At 41.1% G+C, this 15,196-nt stretch overlaps 1 protein-coding gene across 2 annotated transcripts; it reads right to left on the bottom strand.

Moving 5' to 3' along the window:
• Positions 1-4,739: 4,739 nt before the first annotated feature.
• On the bottom strand, positions 4,740-13,377 carry CIPC (CLOCK interacting pacemaker). Of its 2 annotated transcripts, none has more exons than XM_054276053.1 (4): positions 13,307-13,377; positions 11,226-11,400; positions 10,116-10,285; positions 4,740-6,649 (listed from the first exon to the last, which is right to left on the bottom strand). In XM_054276053.1, exons 1-4 carry the CDS (start codon positions 13,343-13,345, stop codon positions 5,771-5,773), a joined length of 1,263 nt encoding a protein of 420 aa, XP_054132028.1. In that variant the 5' UTR covers positions 13,346-13,377; the 3' UTR covers positions 4,740-5,770. The 2 variants fall into 2 exon arrangements, with proteins under 2 accessions (XP_054132028.1, XP_054132029.1); XM_054276054.1 differs by lacking the exon at positions 13,307-13,377 and adding an exon at positions 13,199-13,244.
• Positions 13,378-15,196: the final 1,819 nt, after the last annotated feature.

The raw sequence follows: 15,196 nt of genomic DNA, 5'->3' as shown, positions 1-15,196 counted from the left end.
TTGGCTGCAGCTCCCACTATGCATCTGGAGGCGTTTCACTATTTAGATGATTACCATCAAGCTCAGACTTTCATCCTTGCACAATAAGGATCAGTTTGCAATTAAATGTTTTGGAGTGCTTTCTGGTCATTTATCACACAACTAATCTCAGCAACCCCCTTTCACAATGTTCTAAAAAAGCATTAATGTGTAAGTGTTCCACAAGCATGGTTAGTGATAGGATGTTGAAGAGTGAAAACCATTTTCACTTTGATACAGACTATCCTATTCTGACTTCTGAGCATGTTTGGATAGGTATAACATTATCATTTGCATGGGAGAAAATATTTAGCAAGAACACAAAACAATAGGCATTGCTAACATTCACCCCAGGTAAAACAGCCTTGCCACTGTCCAGTCGTATTTCACACTTTGCACACTAAACGCTGCTCATTTCACTGCACTGAACTCTGCCTCTGGCAAATGTAGAACAGGACCTATCCAGAACCATAATGTCCTATGCCAAACAAAATCATTGATTTTTTTTTTAAGCTAGATTTTTTAAGGTGAAAAAATGGTATTTGTACTGACTAAGCCAGCAATCTTCTCAGGAGATGCTGTTTTATCCCCACTTACTTGGGATCTATTAGTCTCCTCTGCCATTGCAAACAACTGAGCAGTTTTGATTGGCTATGCTGGCTTCTGCATCATCAGCCTGAGGTGGTGGAACCACTCATCAAAGTTGGGGTCCTGTTTCTTGTACAACCCAAAACAATGCAGGTGAAGGAAATGAAGGTTTACCTCATTTCTTTAGAGAAATAACATCTTCCCCCTTTCCCACAGTCCAGACTTACTTCCATAGTGCTTGAGATTCACTGAAAAATGAATGCTAACACTGAAAAACAATTAAGCTTTAAGCCAAAAGACTTTTTCATTAAAAAAAAAAACCTGAGTTTTCACTGAAAACATACAGATTTTTCAAGCAGCCCTATTTGTTAAAAACCACTAAGGGTTGGTCTTCTATCTGTTACTGGATTTCTTAGTCCTGGCCTAAGTACGTGGCCTAAAAAAATCCATACTACTGTATGGAAAAACAGTAAGATTGTGTTAAGTGAACATGGTAAAGAAGCATTTCAGTTCCCATTAACTAAATTAATTTAATCACAATAAGAACATGAAGAAAACAATAAAGAATTTGATGAAACTCCCCTTTTGGCTCTGGAAAGTCCATTTCCTCCATTTCTTAATATGTATGAGATGCAGAAGAAATCTTTGCTGGCAGGGCTTCAATTCAAGATAAAAATTATAATGCTGCAGTGCACAATGGCAAAAGCATTTCACAAAAATTCCTGTTGAGCAATTAAAAAAAAAATGTATTATTCCCCTCAGATCATAAGAGTAGCTTGATTTTAACTTCAAAAAGTAATTCAGAACATTTCAAACAACAGTTATTACGCATTTTAAACTAAGCAAGTCTGAATAAGTTGTGACTGAAAATTTGACAGAGCTGATTAAGAAGCTGTCTGGACCACCAATTCTATTTAAATGAATTTCCCACTTCTAGGAAAGATTTCAGCGGACTGAGGTGAGGAAAGAACTGATACAACATCAGCTTTTCAGTAAGTAGGTAGACTAATTTAAATTAATATAGCAGGAAACGGAAAGAAAATAATGGAATAACCCATAATTTTTGATCATTCCAGAACATAGAAAGCAAAACTAATTGAAATTAATAAAGCTTACAAGAAATAGGGCTGGTCAGATAAAATTGACTCCTTATATTGATCAGCTACAATTCAAAATTGGTTGAAAACAAAGCCAACACACATAGTATTTCTATTACTGATAGGCATTTAAAAGTGTGCCACATGACAGACTGAAGCCAGATTTATACAAAATTAACTGTCTGGTATGAAATACGTTGCAACCATGGTTTCTGAATTGTATACAGACATCCATTAAGCTCAATAGTCTGTTCTTATTTTAAAAATTGCTTCTTTACTATAACGTTATTTAACATTGTTTTCAATAATTGAAATACAAGATGAAATTACCTTTCAAATCTCATCTAAAGATGAAAAAGTTTCAAAGGAGAGAAGCAGAGAAACTAATGAATACAACTGGCCACTTCCTACAACCAGCTTGCTTTGTTTCCTGGCTGCAAACTGCATTCAAAGGAATGTAGAAACATACAGGGGTTCACCAACCACAGAAGCAATAGGCACAGGGACAATTTATATGTCAAATCTGATGTCACAGCCAAGACTGTTATAAAAATGAGGTAGAGGAGCAGTAGATAGAATTCATACTATACAATTCTTTTAGCAGTCCTGCTTTGCTATTAGTGCCCCAATTAAAAATGCATTTAAATTACTGTAAAGGATCCAAAGGAGAGTGCCACCAACACAGGATCCAGAAGACTTGAGTCTATTTACTTACTTTTAAAAAGAAAGCTGAAGAGTGACTTGTTCAATTTGAAAATGCCTACAGTGAAAACAGCAATGTCACATCATGCACTTCGGTTTGGCAGACAAAAGACAAAAGATCTGACAGCTGGATATGGAAAGATGACAAATGCAGGCTCAATGTAAGAGACATGTGTTTAATAGTAAGTAATTATACTTTTAACAATTTGGGTGGATTCTTAATTGTAGGAGCTTTCAAATCAATGCAGGATACTTCTTCTAAGAACAGCTTTAGTTCAAACAAGAATTTGAGGAAGTCTTGGAAACTGCTCAGCAAGAGAGCAGACTGAACACATGGTGTTTCCTTCTGCCTTCCGAATCAGATTACACTGGAACTGTTGAATTTTTCTCACGCAAAGGACGTAGATTTAAAAAGGGAAGAGAAGCAGGCATGAGCATTTTGGACACATAAGACCAGGCAATACAGTTGGGACTATATGGCTGCATTACACCACAACCTGAAAGAAGCATCACCTAGGTACAGCAAGGGTGTAAAATTGTGTAGGTAGGGAGGGACCCTACATTTTTGTACTAGAAATTATGAAAATGAAAGCAGGAACAGCATGCTATGCTCAATCTAGTGGATGCCAGAAATTTTGCATGCCAGGAGATTGCTCAGCCCAAGCCTACAGGGGTACTGTTTCTTTCAGACTGTTTTTATCATGAGAAAGAAAAATATGACAGATGCAAGGCACCTGAAAGAATTCACCTTTTTGGCCTAGGTGAAATAAAGGTGAAGATGCCTGACACGCTGCAGAAAACTTAATCATGTAAAGGAAAAGGTAGTCAGAAGAGGCAGAAACCTGAGAATTTCCTGCTTGAATTGTATCCATACTTTTGTGAACATAAAATTTGCAAACACTGAGTTTCTAGTCTCAGGAAATAAAATTATTCCAATAGATGGCACTCCTTTTTGGATATAAGGCCATGAGATTCACGTTGTCTTGTCTGGTGTCAAGTAAGAGCTTTTAACAGAACCTCTTGTATCTTAGGAGAAGATCTCATGCCATAAGGCTGCTGGATGTTTTGAGCATGACTACCTAGTTCTCCCTGCAAGTCACGTTTGAACAAAAAAAAAACCAAAAAAAACCCACATAAAGATGGCCACATTTTGAAGAAATGTGTTTCGGTGGTATACAGATTTAGTTGGAGAAGGTTCTTCAAGAGAAGAGTGTAACATTTTTTACTCCAGTAATTCTTCCAGTAGCCAAGATTCTTACTTCACAATTTCAAAGTTCCGCATACCCAGCTGACAGGATTAAGACACAGCGTAGGAGTTCACCCTGTGCAGACGGTGAGCATAATGTACAGTCATCATGGAGACAACAGCTCAGAGATGGAAAAATCCTTCCAGGTTGTTCCTGACAGATCTATGGCAGTGGTCACCCACGACAATGTATTTTTAGAGTTCTGTACAGCCTATTTCTATGCATGCTCCTCCCAAAGACCCTTTAATTCATAGATACTGTTAAAGCTCACATGACTCACTTCAAAGAGATACATCATAGTATCACTTTTGTATCTGCACTTTCCCACATGGGCAACATGCTGCTGTGGAGCTGTATTTAAAGCATGCTTTGGAACCAGGGACTTTGCAGTTCAACAGCACTAAATAATCCATAAACTTTTTCAAGTACATACTTTATTTAATTTATATTTCACAGTCAATTTCTGTAAAGTTTTAGCAAAAAGGTCATGTTCTATAACAGAGATGTTAGGCTACTTTTTTCAGAGCTAGCAACGGGCTTTGAAAGTACAGAAAATACCTGCATTCCAACTAGAACAGCAGAATTTCAAAAAGATATAGTAAAAGTAATCAAAAATACCAACATTTATTAAAACTTAATACAAAAAACAGTCTGTCTGACACATCAAGCTACCCCACTTGTAAGTTGTCAGCAACAGCTGAAGCTGCAGCAGGCCATCTGATTGATTACACCAAGACTGTCTTCAGCTAACTTCTTAATAACAAATCTTGCTGCTTTGAGGATCAAAAGAAACTGTGAGTTCACTGCTTACAGTTTCCATTCAGAGGCTAACACTTTTCAAATTTACTGGACCACTTTCAGATCCTGCCCAGAATCTGGACTTATCCTGGTCCTGATGTAGTCAACTAATTTTCCAAATGCATTTCCAAGCTAACCTATTTTATTACATTGCAGCCAAGAAAGGAAAGCCCTTATTGTTTTAAAGCTTTATCAGGGCTCCCAGGAATAAAGGCAGCTAAGAAAACGGAACAGAATGGTACCTGATGACACATTTACCACCAGAAACCTTCAACATCCTTATTTTTTTATAGATGTTAAGGTTTCCCATTATCCAGGGATATGCTTCCTAAGGAGCCCCAGATTTAAGTATGAGTTCCAGAGTGGATTTTTCTAGTTCAGTAAATACTATTTAAGTCTGGACTGATGCCCAGTAGGAGATTTCTAACCAGCTGCTGAACTTTATTCACAGATTTATTGAACATATATTTATACAAATTACACCAGCAGAAAGGCCCATTAGCTGTAAGCACACCCACTTCAGCCCACCCTCCATACTGTCAGAGAAAAAGTCCATGTGGTACTATAAGGACTATGAGAGATTTCCACCAGCTAAGTCTCCCTAAGTCAAAGGGTACTGCCCTGCAAAGCAAGTTTTTCATTCCTTTATACTCTATTAGAGCAGTGGATATAGAATGGAGAAGGTCACTGGTAGACTCATTTTTCCTTGTCTCAAACAGCTACGATAGGACTTCATTTTTTCTGCCTCCCTTTCATCTCTACGTACCCCGAGCCCATCATCTTGTTTTCTAGGGCAACCGCTTCCTAAAAATACATATTCTGAACTTCAAATTCTCCTCTCTATTCCATTTCTCTAAATAAGAAAAATAAGGAAGGGGATGGGAGAAGGACTTCTTTCACCTCACACCAACTCCCTTCACCTACTTGGAAGTGATGATGGCCCAACAGTGGGGCCTGTTCTGCTGCTGCACGCTCAGAAACAACTATCTGAAGATGGGAATAAGAAGATGCTTGCAGAATACTGCAAACGACTGTCTTCACTTCAAGAATGGGAACATGCCAGCAGAACACATACAAACTTCTTCAGACCAACGAATTACAGAGAGTTAGCGTGAAATTCAAGGTCACATTACAGTACTAAGTACCCATTCTGCCTGGAACCCACCATGCTATTCCAGTCCCACAGCTGGCTCTGAAGACAAATTGTTAATGGCAATGCAACTTTACAAATCTTGGACTCAAAAAATGCTCAAGTAGAAGTCTGAGACAGGAGAAAAGGAGGCACAGAAATAACTTGACCAACAGCTATGCACATTTTTACTACATGTTGGGATAAGTGGGGTCTTCGAGGTTGCTATCAGCTTTATCAGATCCTGTTAGGGATGCTTCCAGCTCTGCCCATGACTGTGGAGCATTGTTCTTTATTGCCTCTATGAAAAGCTGTGTTTGGTGCTTCAGCTGGTCCAGCTCAGCCTGCGTCACCTGGTTCTGATGAATGAGCTCCTTGGTTTTTAAGGTGATCTCCAGCAGTCCCGACCGGCGCAGCACCACCAGCGTGTTCTGAAAGCGCCTGCACTTGCTCTGCTGCTGCAAGAGCAGCTCAGGGGTGCTGCACATCTCCTCTGGTATCAACGGAGGGCTCCACACCGCAGAAGGCACCGCAGTCTGTGACGCACTCTCGCCCTCGTGAAGGGTGCACTTTGCTGTCTGCAGAGCTCCAAAAGGCAAAAGGGGAGCCAAACCTGGCACCTTCTGAGCATCGCTGGAAACACGATGAAAACCAGGAAGAGCTGACAGTTTTCCACTTGTCACCAGTGCTGAAGAACTTTGCTGGCTAGAATCCTGAGGGGTCTTAAAGCTAACTGGTAGGTGGGAAAAAGAACTAGTAGGCAAGCCTGTGCTCATCAGTCCGGGAGAAGTCTCCATCTTGGGTGCTTCTGTGCAGAGTCGTTTATGGCAAGTGGTTTCCTGACATTCTTCTAGATCAAAGGAGTGATCTCTTTTGCAGGGCTGTGGTGCTATTTTGGGATAAGAATTCAGGATGGGCAGGTAATTAGTGGAGTCATTTCTCTTTTTCCCAACAGGGTGAGGACTAATGGGAGGTGGGATTGATGGACGAAGAAACACTAGCTGTGGCTGAGCTGGAATCACTTCAAAGGATGGCTGCACAGTCCAAGACTGGAGCTGTGATGAACTCCCCTGAGAAGCACAAACAGGGAAAAAACCACAAGTCTTACAGAAGTGTCGTAGAAGACGATAAAAACAAATTTAAACAAAACAGGTGGACTGTGCCATTCTTCTACATTTGATATATACTGTCCAATTAATGTGTGAAGAGTTTTCTATCAAACTCATCCTTCTCTTTTTCTGACAGTGGAGTGCAAGGCTGGAAATAAAGCTGTAATCCATAATCCTTTTACTAGGCAATAGCAGATTTATTTAAAAACAATTCAATCTGAATTTATATATGCTTTCCTAAGTGAGGATTACAGTGCAAGCTTATATTGTAAAATGTTCATTAAAAGTTCGACCCAGACTTAGGGTCAAACTACAACTGCACAGGAAAAACTGAAAAATATTTAAGCTTTCTGTTATGAAATACCTTAAGAGTCAAGGAAAGATTGCATAGACATTTTAGGAACAAATCAGGCTCCCTCTTTCTTGAAAGGTAGCAACTCAAATCTTTTCAAATCTATTCTTATAGCAAGATTTTGAAATGGTTATTTAAGATACACAACAGCTGTTCAGGAAGCCTTGTAATTGGAAGTACAATACACAGTTTCAGTAAATTTAAAACTATATAACAGAAAAAAATAAAAGGCTGAATATCAACCAATGCAAGGAGAAAAGCCTGCAGTAAGCCCAGAGGAGTTTAACTTCATATACCTCTGGGGAAACAGTGTGCACTGATAAATCTTAAAAGCATTTCATTTCAAGAACAACGCCCAAGGCTTTATTCCCTCCCACGAGCCATACTGTGGAATATAGGGGAAAACATCAATTTTTACAAGACATTACCTCTTTTTCCTCCAACACCTTACTACAGATCTTCATGAGATCTTCTGGCCAAAAACATGTCTGCTTTTCTCCAAAGACATCAAATGGTCCAGTAAGAGACACTACTTCTGTCTAAAGCAAAATCTCACTTCTTAATCTATTTAAGCCATCACTGCTACAATTATACTAATATATTGTCAGCTGCTTTTCCAATTCCTTACAACTTGGAACGCAACTGGCAGGCCTGCTCTGTAGGCACAGTTTTTAGCTACCACAAATATATATTATTATTTTTAGTCTATATTAAGTCATCTGAAATCCATATCCTTTCCACCAGTCTCATAAGTTTTAAACTGGCAAACACTAACATGCTTTGCTAAAGTCCATTCCCCCAGTAAAGGACTTGGAACTTACCAAAAGCAGGTATTACCCACTGATTAGGACACTGAGACTTGGAGATAAGATTCAATTACCTACTCTGACACAATGTTTCTTTGGTTCAGTGGGCAAGATGCTTATGGAATAGGGGTACAGAACAGCTACCTGTAAAAATAAATATTACTACCTTAACACAGAAGAAAGAACATTCAAAAGAAAAATATCTGGAGATGTAAGGAGTGAGGAAGCATATAAATACTGTAGCTATACAAACACAGGACAGAACAGGTAGCCTTAAGAAGCAAGGGTTTGGAGCCAGAAGCTGCCATTAACTGCACTGATGAACAGCACCTAGCACGGCAGAGCCCCCTATTCATTGAGGCCAAAAGAGCTGTGGTAACTGCTTATCTTGCTCTTGGGTTTCTTCCTATCTCAGTTCTTTTTTCTTTTCCTTCTCACATAGCACTCTGCTCTAGTTCTCCTACTCAAATTCTCATTTTCAGTGGAGAAGGCCACTTTGATTTTACTAACTCTGCAAATTGTGTGTGTTGTTGCATTTTTTAATGAAAGCTAACTTCTTGATGCATCACTGTCACTTGCCTAAAAAGCCTTCCCACTTATTAAAGACTTCTACAAGACTTACAGAAACCTTACCACAATCAGCACTGGCATTAATCACCACCTGACTTTTATTTTTTTTACCATCATTACTGTTAGCTGTTTACATTGTGAAATTGGGCCAGCAGGTAACAACCACTGTAGAGGATCACAGTGGTTCCAAGATAGAAGGATGATGCTGATGGAAACTGAAACTGGAAGAAATAAACAGCAGTAACTGGATGCTGCTATTTTTTTTTTTTTTGGTCCAGCAAGCCCAACTGAGTGCTGTGTTGAAAAGACCATTTTAAAAAGATGACCATCTGAACTAAGTTGGCATAATGAAAAAAAGCAGAAAGACATTTCATTATTATTCTGACCTAGACTTGTTGCTTTCCTTAATTGTAGTTAACGTTTTTCAATTTGACATTATTGTCTTTAATCATATGTAGTTAGATATTACAATGCACTGCTCAAGAGAACCAAGTGTGGACATTTTATCCATCTCCAAGTCTTCCTTCCCAAATTTCCTTTCTCCTATACTACCAGGGTTTTTTATATATATGTGGTTGTATTTTTTTTAATATATCTCTCTCTATATAAGCTACTTATTATTAGGAGCTGCTTTTTCTTATTTGCAACACAACTTGGAGTTTAGCACTGGAATCAGTGCAGGTAATGTTTTAATTTTTGTGCTCTGGGCCAAAGGCTATCAGCCTTTGGTGAAGCTTGGCTATTCCTGACTTTACATATAAAACCTTCAGTATCTGTTTACACAGTAATTTGTCCACACATCTAGGAATGTGACTATAAAATAAAATTGTTTCTTATCAAGATAAAGCACGATGCTCAGAAAGCAGAATCACCTCCCCCACAACTGCATAATCTGTTAAATACTAACAGGGAATATTAGGTCTTGCTTGTTGTCATAACAGGTTCAGTAGAAAAAGAATCAGGATTTATATTCTTTTTAACCCTCCCCACTGTATTCTCAGAAGTACTGTAATAAAAAACATTGAAGAACTTTTGCTCTGCTCCAAAAATGAGTGAGCACAGAGCACGAGGTCTAATAATATGACCATACCTCTCATACTTTCTGTTAAAATGTTAAAGTTACACAGGGGGTCTCACAGATGTGCTGGTGGAACTAAACATCACAAGAATACTGAAGAACATAAATAGGGGCTGTAATTGGTGCAATGTGAGCCATCATATGCAATTAAGTGAAACAACTATTAAAGCAGAAGTACCACAGCTAACTTCAGATAAGGATTTAACTTTTTCATTTATAACATCTGGATTTGTGTTTTCCATTGAAGCACTTCTAGAATCTAAGAATGAGGAAACAAACCTATCATCCTACTTCATCATCTTTTTTGAATAATAAAACAACAGCAGTTTTCAAAAGCAAATCACCCTTTTCTGTTTAATCTTTGGTGCCAGTCACATAACATTCTTGAAAATGTGTTTTGGTGGGATTCCTTTGAAACAAAGAGTTTTAGGAGACTGAGCAGAGTTTCTCTATTTCACATTTCATTTCAGTGATTCCAGCTGCCTCTCAAAAGAACAGACAATCATACTAAAACTTCTTAAATTACCAGTTTTTTTCCTGAGCTGCAACAACATTACAAAATCTTTTTTGAAAGGAAAAAATTAAGAACATGCAATATTTTTCAAGATATGTCTTCCCTACCTGCTTAACCAACACATTTTTCATAACAACCATAGGAGACAGGGCAGGAAAGGAGCTGCTTGTGGTCCTCGGGCATTGCCAAGGTCCATCCTCTGCATTCCAACACAGCGCATTCAGCACATCCTCCGAGTCCGTGTGCTCCATGGCACTTGGGCATTCTGAACTTCCATCTGCCAGATGCACAATTCAGCTGTTAGTTGTTCCACATGCAAAATGCTTACGTGCCTTTCAGTTCTAATATTCTGCCTCCTTCAACCAAGTTGCCATAAAGAACAATAAAGTTTAGTTCTGTAATATCAACAGAATTAAGGTTGCTATGACAGCTGTCAGACAGCCTCTAATAAAAGGCTTTGTATTTCAGGTCAGTTCTTATACAGAGAGTTTCTACCCCAAAAATCTATTACTTTCTGCTCTTTTGTACCTAGTCTCCAAGGGACTGCACAGTATCATGAATGTTGCATTAGTCTAAAAACTGATACAGGAAAGCACTCCAGGCTCCAGCACTGCCACATCCACAGTTTGCGATGCAGGCATTGGTGTCTTGAAATTTTATCTAAAACCCAGTGAAGCAGGTAACTTTCATAGAAAGTACTTTTTTTTCTTGTTTAAGGGGACTTTCATAGAAGTACTTTTTTATCTTGTTTAAAGGTCATTTTTGCACAGTTTTGTTGAGTACTAAAATGGCACATCATGTCTATTACCTTACTGATCTTATAACCATTACCCTCTGGTTTATCAGGCTCTACTGACAATATGGTCAGACCATAAGAAACACTGGGCAGCATAATCCAACAATTCATTCATCACTGCAAAGAAAAAGTAATTTTGACATCTTCACTTCTAGACTCTAGAGTCTAAAATTATTGCATTAATTCTAAATTCCCATGCCATTCAAATTCACAAGATGAACTTTGTAAATTGGCAATGTTCCACTTCATAAAACTTTGGTGGTAAGATGATTGCAGGTGAAACCTATTTTGCAGAGAAAGGCCCTCCAAGGTAATGAGACACAAACTGGAAGGGGTTACTCAGATTTGTTAAACATCACCAATTAAAGCACAGCCTCAGCATGGTAACACACAAAGAAGGTAACACAGTGTTCTTCTAAACCTGAATATCCGGAGTCTTTGTCAGATTCTGCTGCTGCCATACTGGAGCGATGGTTGGAGCTCTTCATTTCCCTCACTCTGCCCAGCAATTCCTCACCAGTGTCAGTAGATGACTGCTTTGTCTGAGTGTTTCCATGGTGCCACGGGCAGTTTTCAACACCTTTTCCATTGAGGAACTACAAAAACAGTTAAGGACAAAGAAAGGACTTTATCTGAATCTAAAGAAAGCTCCATCACTATAAGATAACAATGGAGGATAGCTGCATATCTCCCTTTATACTGCCAGTGATTTAACTGCAGACTTTAAGAAATATCTCAAAATGCTGAAAGAATGAAATTCAGATCAAAAGCTAATGTACTGGACATATCTTTCCACCCCAAAAAGGTAAAACAAACTAAAAATTAAAGGCTATTCACAAACAACACTTATTTCAAGAACGGGAATTACTCAGGGCATTATTTATCTTACGAAAGCTTTGTTGTCCCAAGGGCTGAATTGCAAAACAAGACAGTTGTGCTGGGTGAAGCTCTTACAATAAACACAGCTGAAGATGCAAAGCTGTGGTTTTGCTAACACAGTTTGTTTCATTCTCAAGAGTAGAGTAAGTCATCAGAGAAAAGAATGAGTGACCAGTGAACACACTGGGGGCTAAAGAAATCTGCTGCTAAAAGAGCAACACATACTGCAATACACTCCTAGGGGAGACAGAGCCTTAGAAATGCCCACACCCAGAATGAAAACACTGAAAGACTGAAACTAAATGCTATGAAAATCAGAAAAATGTAGTAACACTATGGCCTCCCACACTACATACTTCTTACAACCTTCAGCTGCTTTCTGAAGGTAGGCATCATCCAGTAAGACTAAGTTTCTGCTTCTCTTAAAGAAGGTAATTGAGAAACTGGCTAACCGAAAACTGACAGAATTAAGTGCAGAAATAATTTCTACTGTTATTTATAGAAATTATTTTCCTATAAAGTAACCCACTGAAGTTATGACTCAATGTTAAGTTTTATATTTAAATTACAAAAACAGGAACTCGGGAGACTACATCATAGTCAGGCCAGCAGTCCATCAGCAGCAGTATGCAGTACAAGCTGCTTCAAATGACATTGTAACAGACATTCTGAAAAAAATCTACACCAAAATCCAAGTTTCTTCTTCAGGCCCTGCCAACTTTGCTAGAAGCGTGCTCCAAAATACCGAGCCTTAGAACCAGTACTGAGTTCTGAAATGGGAATATGACTGTCTATTGCAGGAATGATGGAATTATGGTCAGCAGAAGAAAAGTTCCTCAAGTAGCCACTTGCATCACTTTTACTTTCCATCTTCAGTCACACCTGCCTGCCTGCTAACACGGATGAACAAACATGGTTACACAAGCACAACCTAGATGCTATCCTTGCAATGGAAGAAGTGGTTTAAGACCTGATCCACGCTTTCATCACTTAACCCTTTCCAAAACAAATGTATTTTTTAAGAAAGTGATAAGCAGAAATGCTAATCTAAAATAAAACCCAAAAAAACCAAGACCACCTCAAACCAAAACAAGAAAGAGAAACAAAACTAGAGTAAGAACACCTCATCTGCCAGCTTTGCATTAAGTGAAGCTTTGGGAAGGGCTGACACACCACCTTCTCTCACAGAAAAAGGCAAAACACCACAACCACAACCGAAAATAAACAAACCAGAAGCGCCACTCCCCCGAGGCACGGGCGTGAGAAACCTCCTGCTCCTGTCCGGGCCAGAGCAGCCACCCGGGCCCGGCGGGCAGGACCTCCCCGCGCACTCCCTTTAGAACCGGGCGCCCACCCCGCCGTCCGGGGCTGTCCGTGCCGCTGCTCCCACCCAATCCACCCCGCCTCCCGGGCCCGCACGCCACACTCCTGCGGCACGAGGAGAGCCCGCGCAGTCGGGCCGAGCCACTCGGCTGCGGGTCTCGAGCCACCGCCCCGCCACACGGCGAGGCGCACCAGGTACAGCACAGTCCCGGGGCCCCAGGGCCCGAGCCACCGCTCGCTCACGGCCGCGGCCGCCGCCTCCCGCCGGGCCGGGCCGAGCCGAGCCGGGCCGCCCCTCACCTGGGCGCGGGGCCGCCACAGCTCAGCCGCGCCGCGCATGCGCTGCACCCGCTCTGGACACGCCCCGCCCTCACGGCCACCGAGGGGGAACGCGGCCGCCGCGCCCCGAGCGCGCATGCGCAGAGCGGCCGGCCGGAGTGCGGGCTGTGAGGCGGCTCCGTGCCGCGGCCGTGAGGGGGCTCCGTGCCGTGAGGCGGCTCCGTGCCGCGGCCGTGAGGGGGCTCCGTGCCGCGGCCGTGAGGGGGCTCCGTGCCGTGAGGCGGCTCCGTGCCGCGGCCGTGAGGGGGCTGCGTGCCGTGAGGCGGCTCCGTGCCGCGACCGTGGCCGTGAGGGAGCCGAGCAGGCTGAGCGGAGCCCGGAGTTCGGGACGGCCCTGCGCCTCCCGAATGCTGTACAAAAAAGTACGATTCTTCCCCACACAGAAGGTTAGGTGTTTGTGTAGCCTCTCTCAGCCCATGAAAGAGAGAGGAAATATGAAGAAAACAGCATCAAAGAAGTCTCAAACTTGTCTCAGTGAGGGAAAACAGGGCAAAAAAAAAAGGAATCGCAGAAACAATTAGGTTGGAAAAGACGTTGGGTCATCGAGTCCAACCTATGACCTAACACCACCATGTCAACTAGACCAAGTGCTACATCCAATCCTAGATTCTTTCAGGTACGGTGACTCCATCACCTCCTTGGGCATCGTGTTCCAATGTCTAATAATCCTTTTTGTGAAGGAATTCCTTCTCATCTCCAACCTGAACCTCTGGCACAGCTTGAGACTGTCTGCTTGTCCTGTCTCTGGTTGCTGGGAGAGGAGGCCAAGCCCTGTGTGGCCACAGCCTCCTGTCAGCCTCCTTGTGACAGTGATAGGGTCACCCCCGAGTCTCCTTTTTTCTGGGCTGAACACCCTCTTCTGCTCCTCACAGAACTTGTGCTCTAGATCCTTCACCACCTTCATCACCCTTCTCCTGACTCACTCTAGCACCTCAGTGTCTTTTCCTGAAGGGAGGGACATAAAATTGGACACAGAATTCAAGGTATGGTTTCATCAGTGCCAAGTACAGGGGAGGAATCACTTTTTCCTGTTATGAGTGAAAACAAAAAAACCAACCAACTTTTACATGGCTGGGAAGTATAAAATACATGGATTTGGTTTACATGGACTGCATATAAACCAAGGGCAAATAAATAGGAGGAAGTGAGTCCCTGGTTCAATGAAAAAACTAGAGTAGCTATTCTTGTTCTGAGAACTCCATAAATGCTACCAGCACCCAGAAATCTGTCAGAATATTTTGCATTTGGACATGAAAGCCATTTCATTAGAGAAAACTGAAAAGGCTGTGTGGAAACCTGAGCAAATACAAAATTAATTCCTTAAATAGAAATGGAAAGAAACGCTTTCATTGTTTTGATGGTCTTGTTAAAGAACCTGAAATATGCTGATTAAAGAGGTCAACAAGATCTAAGAAATTCCTGAATGCAAAAGAGAAAGACCTTTAATCTCAGCATAGTCTCATAAACAACTTGCCAAATGCAACACAAAAATGTCTGATGCTGTGTGAAATGACACCGCCATTTAAAAAATATGGCACTGCTGGGTTCCAGTCCTACCAATCTGAAGTGCTGTGAGAGAACACTAGTGACTCTTAGGATGTATTTTGGAGCACTTAATGCTGATTGCATCTAAGCTGTAGTGTGAGATGTGTGATCTCTAGAGTCTGGATTTGGATCCCTTGCTGTTCTGGAGTTTTGAGTTCTGAGGAAAAGCATGCTAAGAATGCTGTTGTAACATCTTATTTGTACAGGCATGGTCCTGGGCTGCCTTGTACGCAGAAACAACCCTTACTGTCCTCTCCAGAGGCTGGATTTCTCAGGATATGGAGTATGTGTGGGTGCTCAGTGAAA

This window comes from Melozone crissalis, unplaced genomic scaffold (assembly GCF_028551555.1).
Source record: "Melozone crissalis strain CALT ecotype California unplaced genomic scaffold, PUWL_Pcris_2 ptg000018l_1, whole genome shotgun sequence".
NCBI classification, from domain to species: domain Eukaryota; kingdom Metazoa; phylum Chordata; class Aves; order Passeriformes; family Passerellidae; genus Melozone; species Melozone crissalis.
The sequence above is the reverse complement of the archived record's forward strand: the minus strand, read 5'-3'. Positions and strand labels throughout refer to the sequence as shown.

Excerpts from the sequence above, each read along its gene's own strand:
- CIPC (XM_054276053.1), bottom strand. The coding sequence starts at position 13,345 with ATGCGCGGCGCGGCTGAGCTGTGGCGGCCCCGCGCCCAG. Across the intron at positions 11,401-13,306 it reads TGTGGCGGCCCCGCGCCCAG|TTCCTCAATGGAAAAGGTGT; the intron begins GTGAGGGGCGGC and ends CTGTTTTTGTAG. Across the intron at positions 6,650-10,115 it reads AAAATGTGTTGGTTAAGCAG|GGGAGTTCATCACAGCTCCA; the intron begins GTAGGGAAGACA and ends TGTGCTTCTCAG.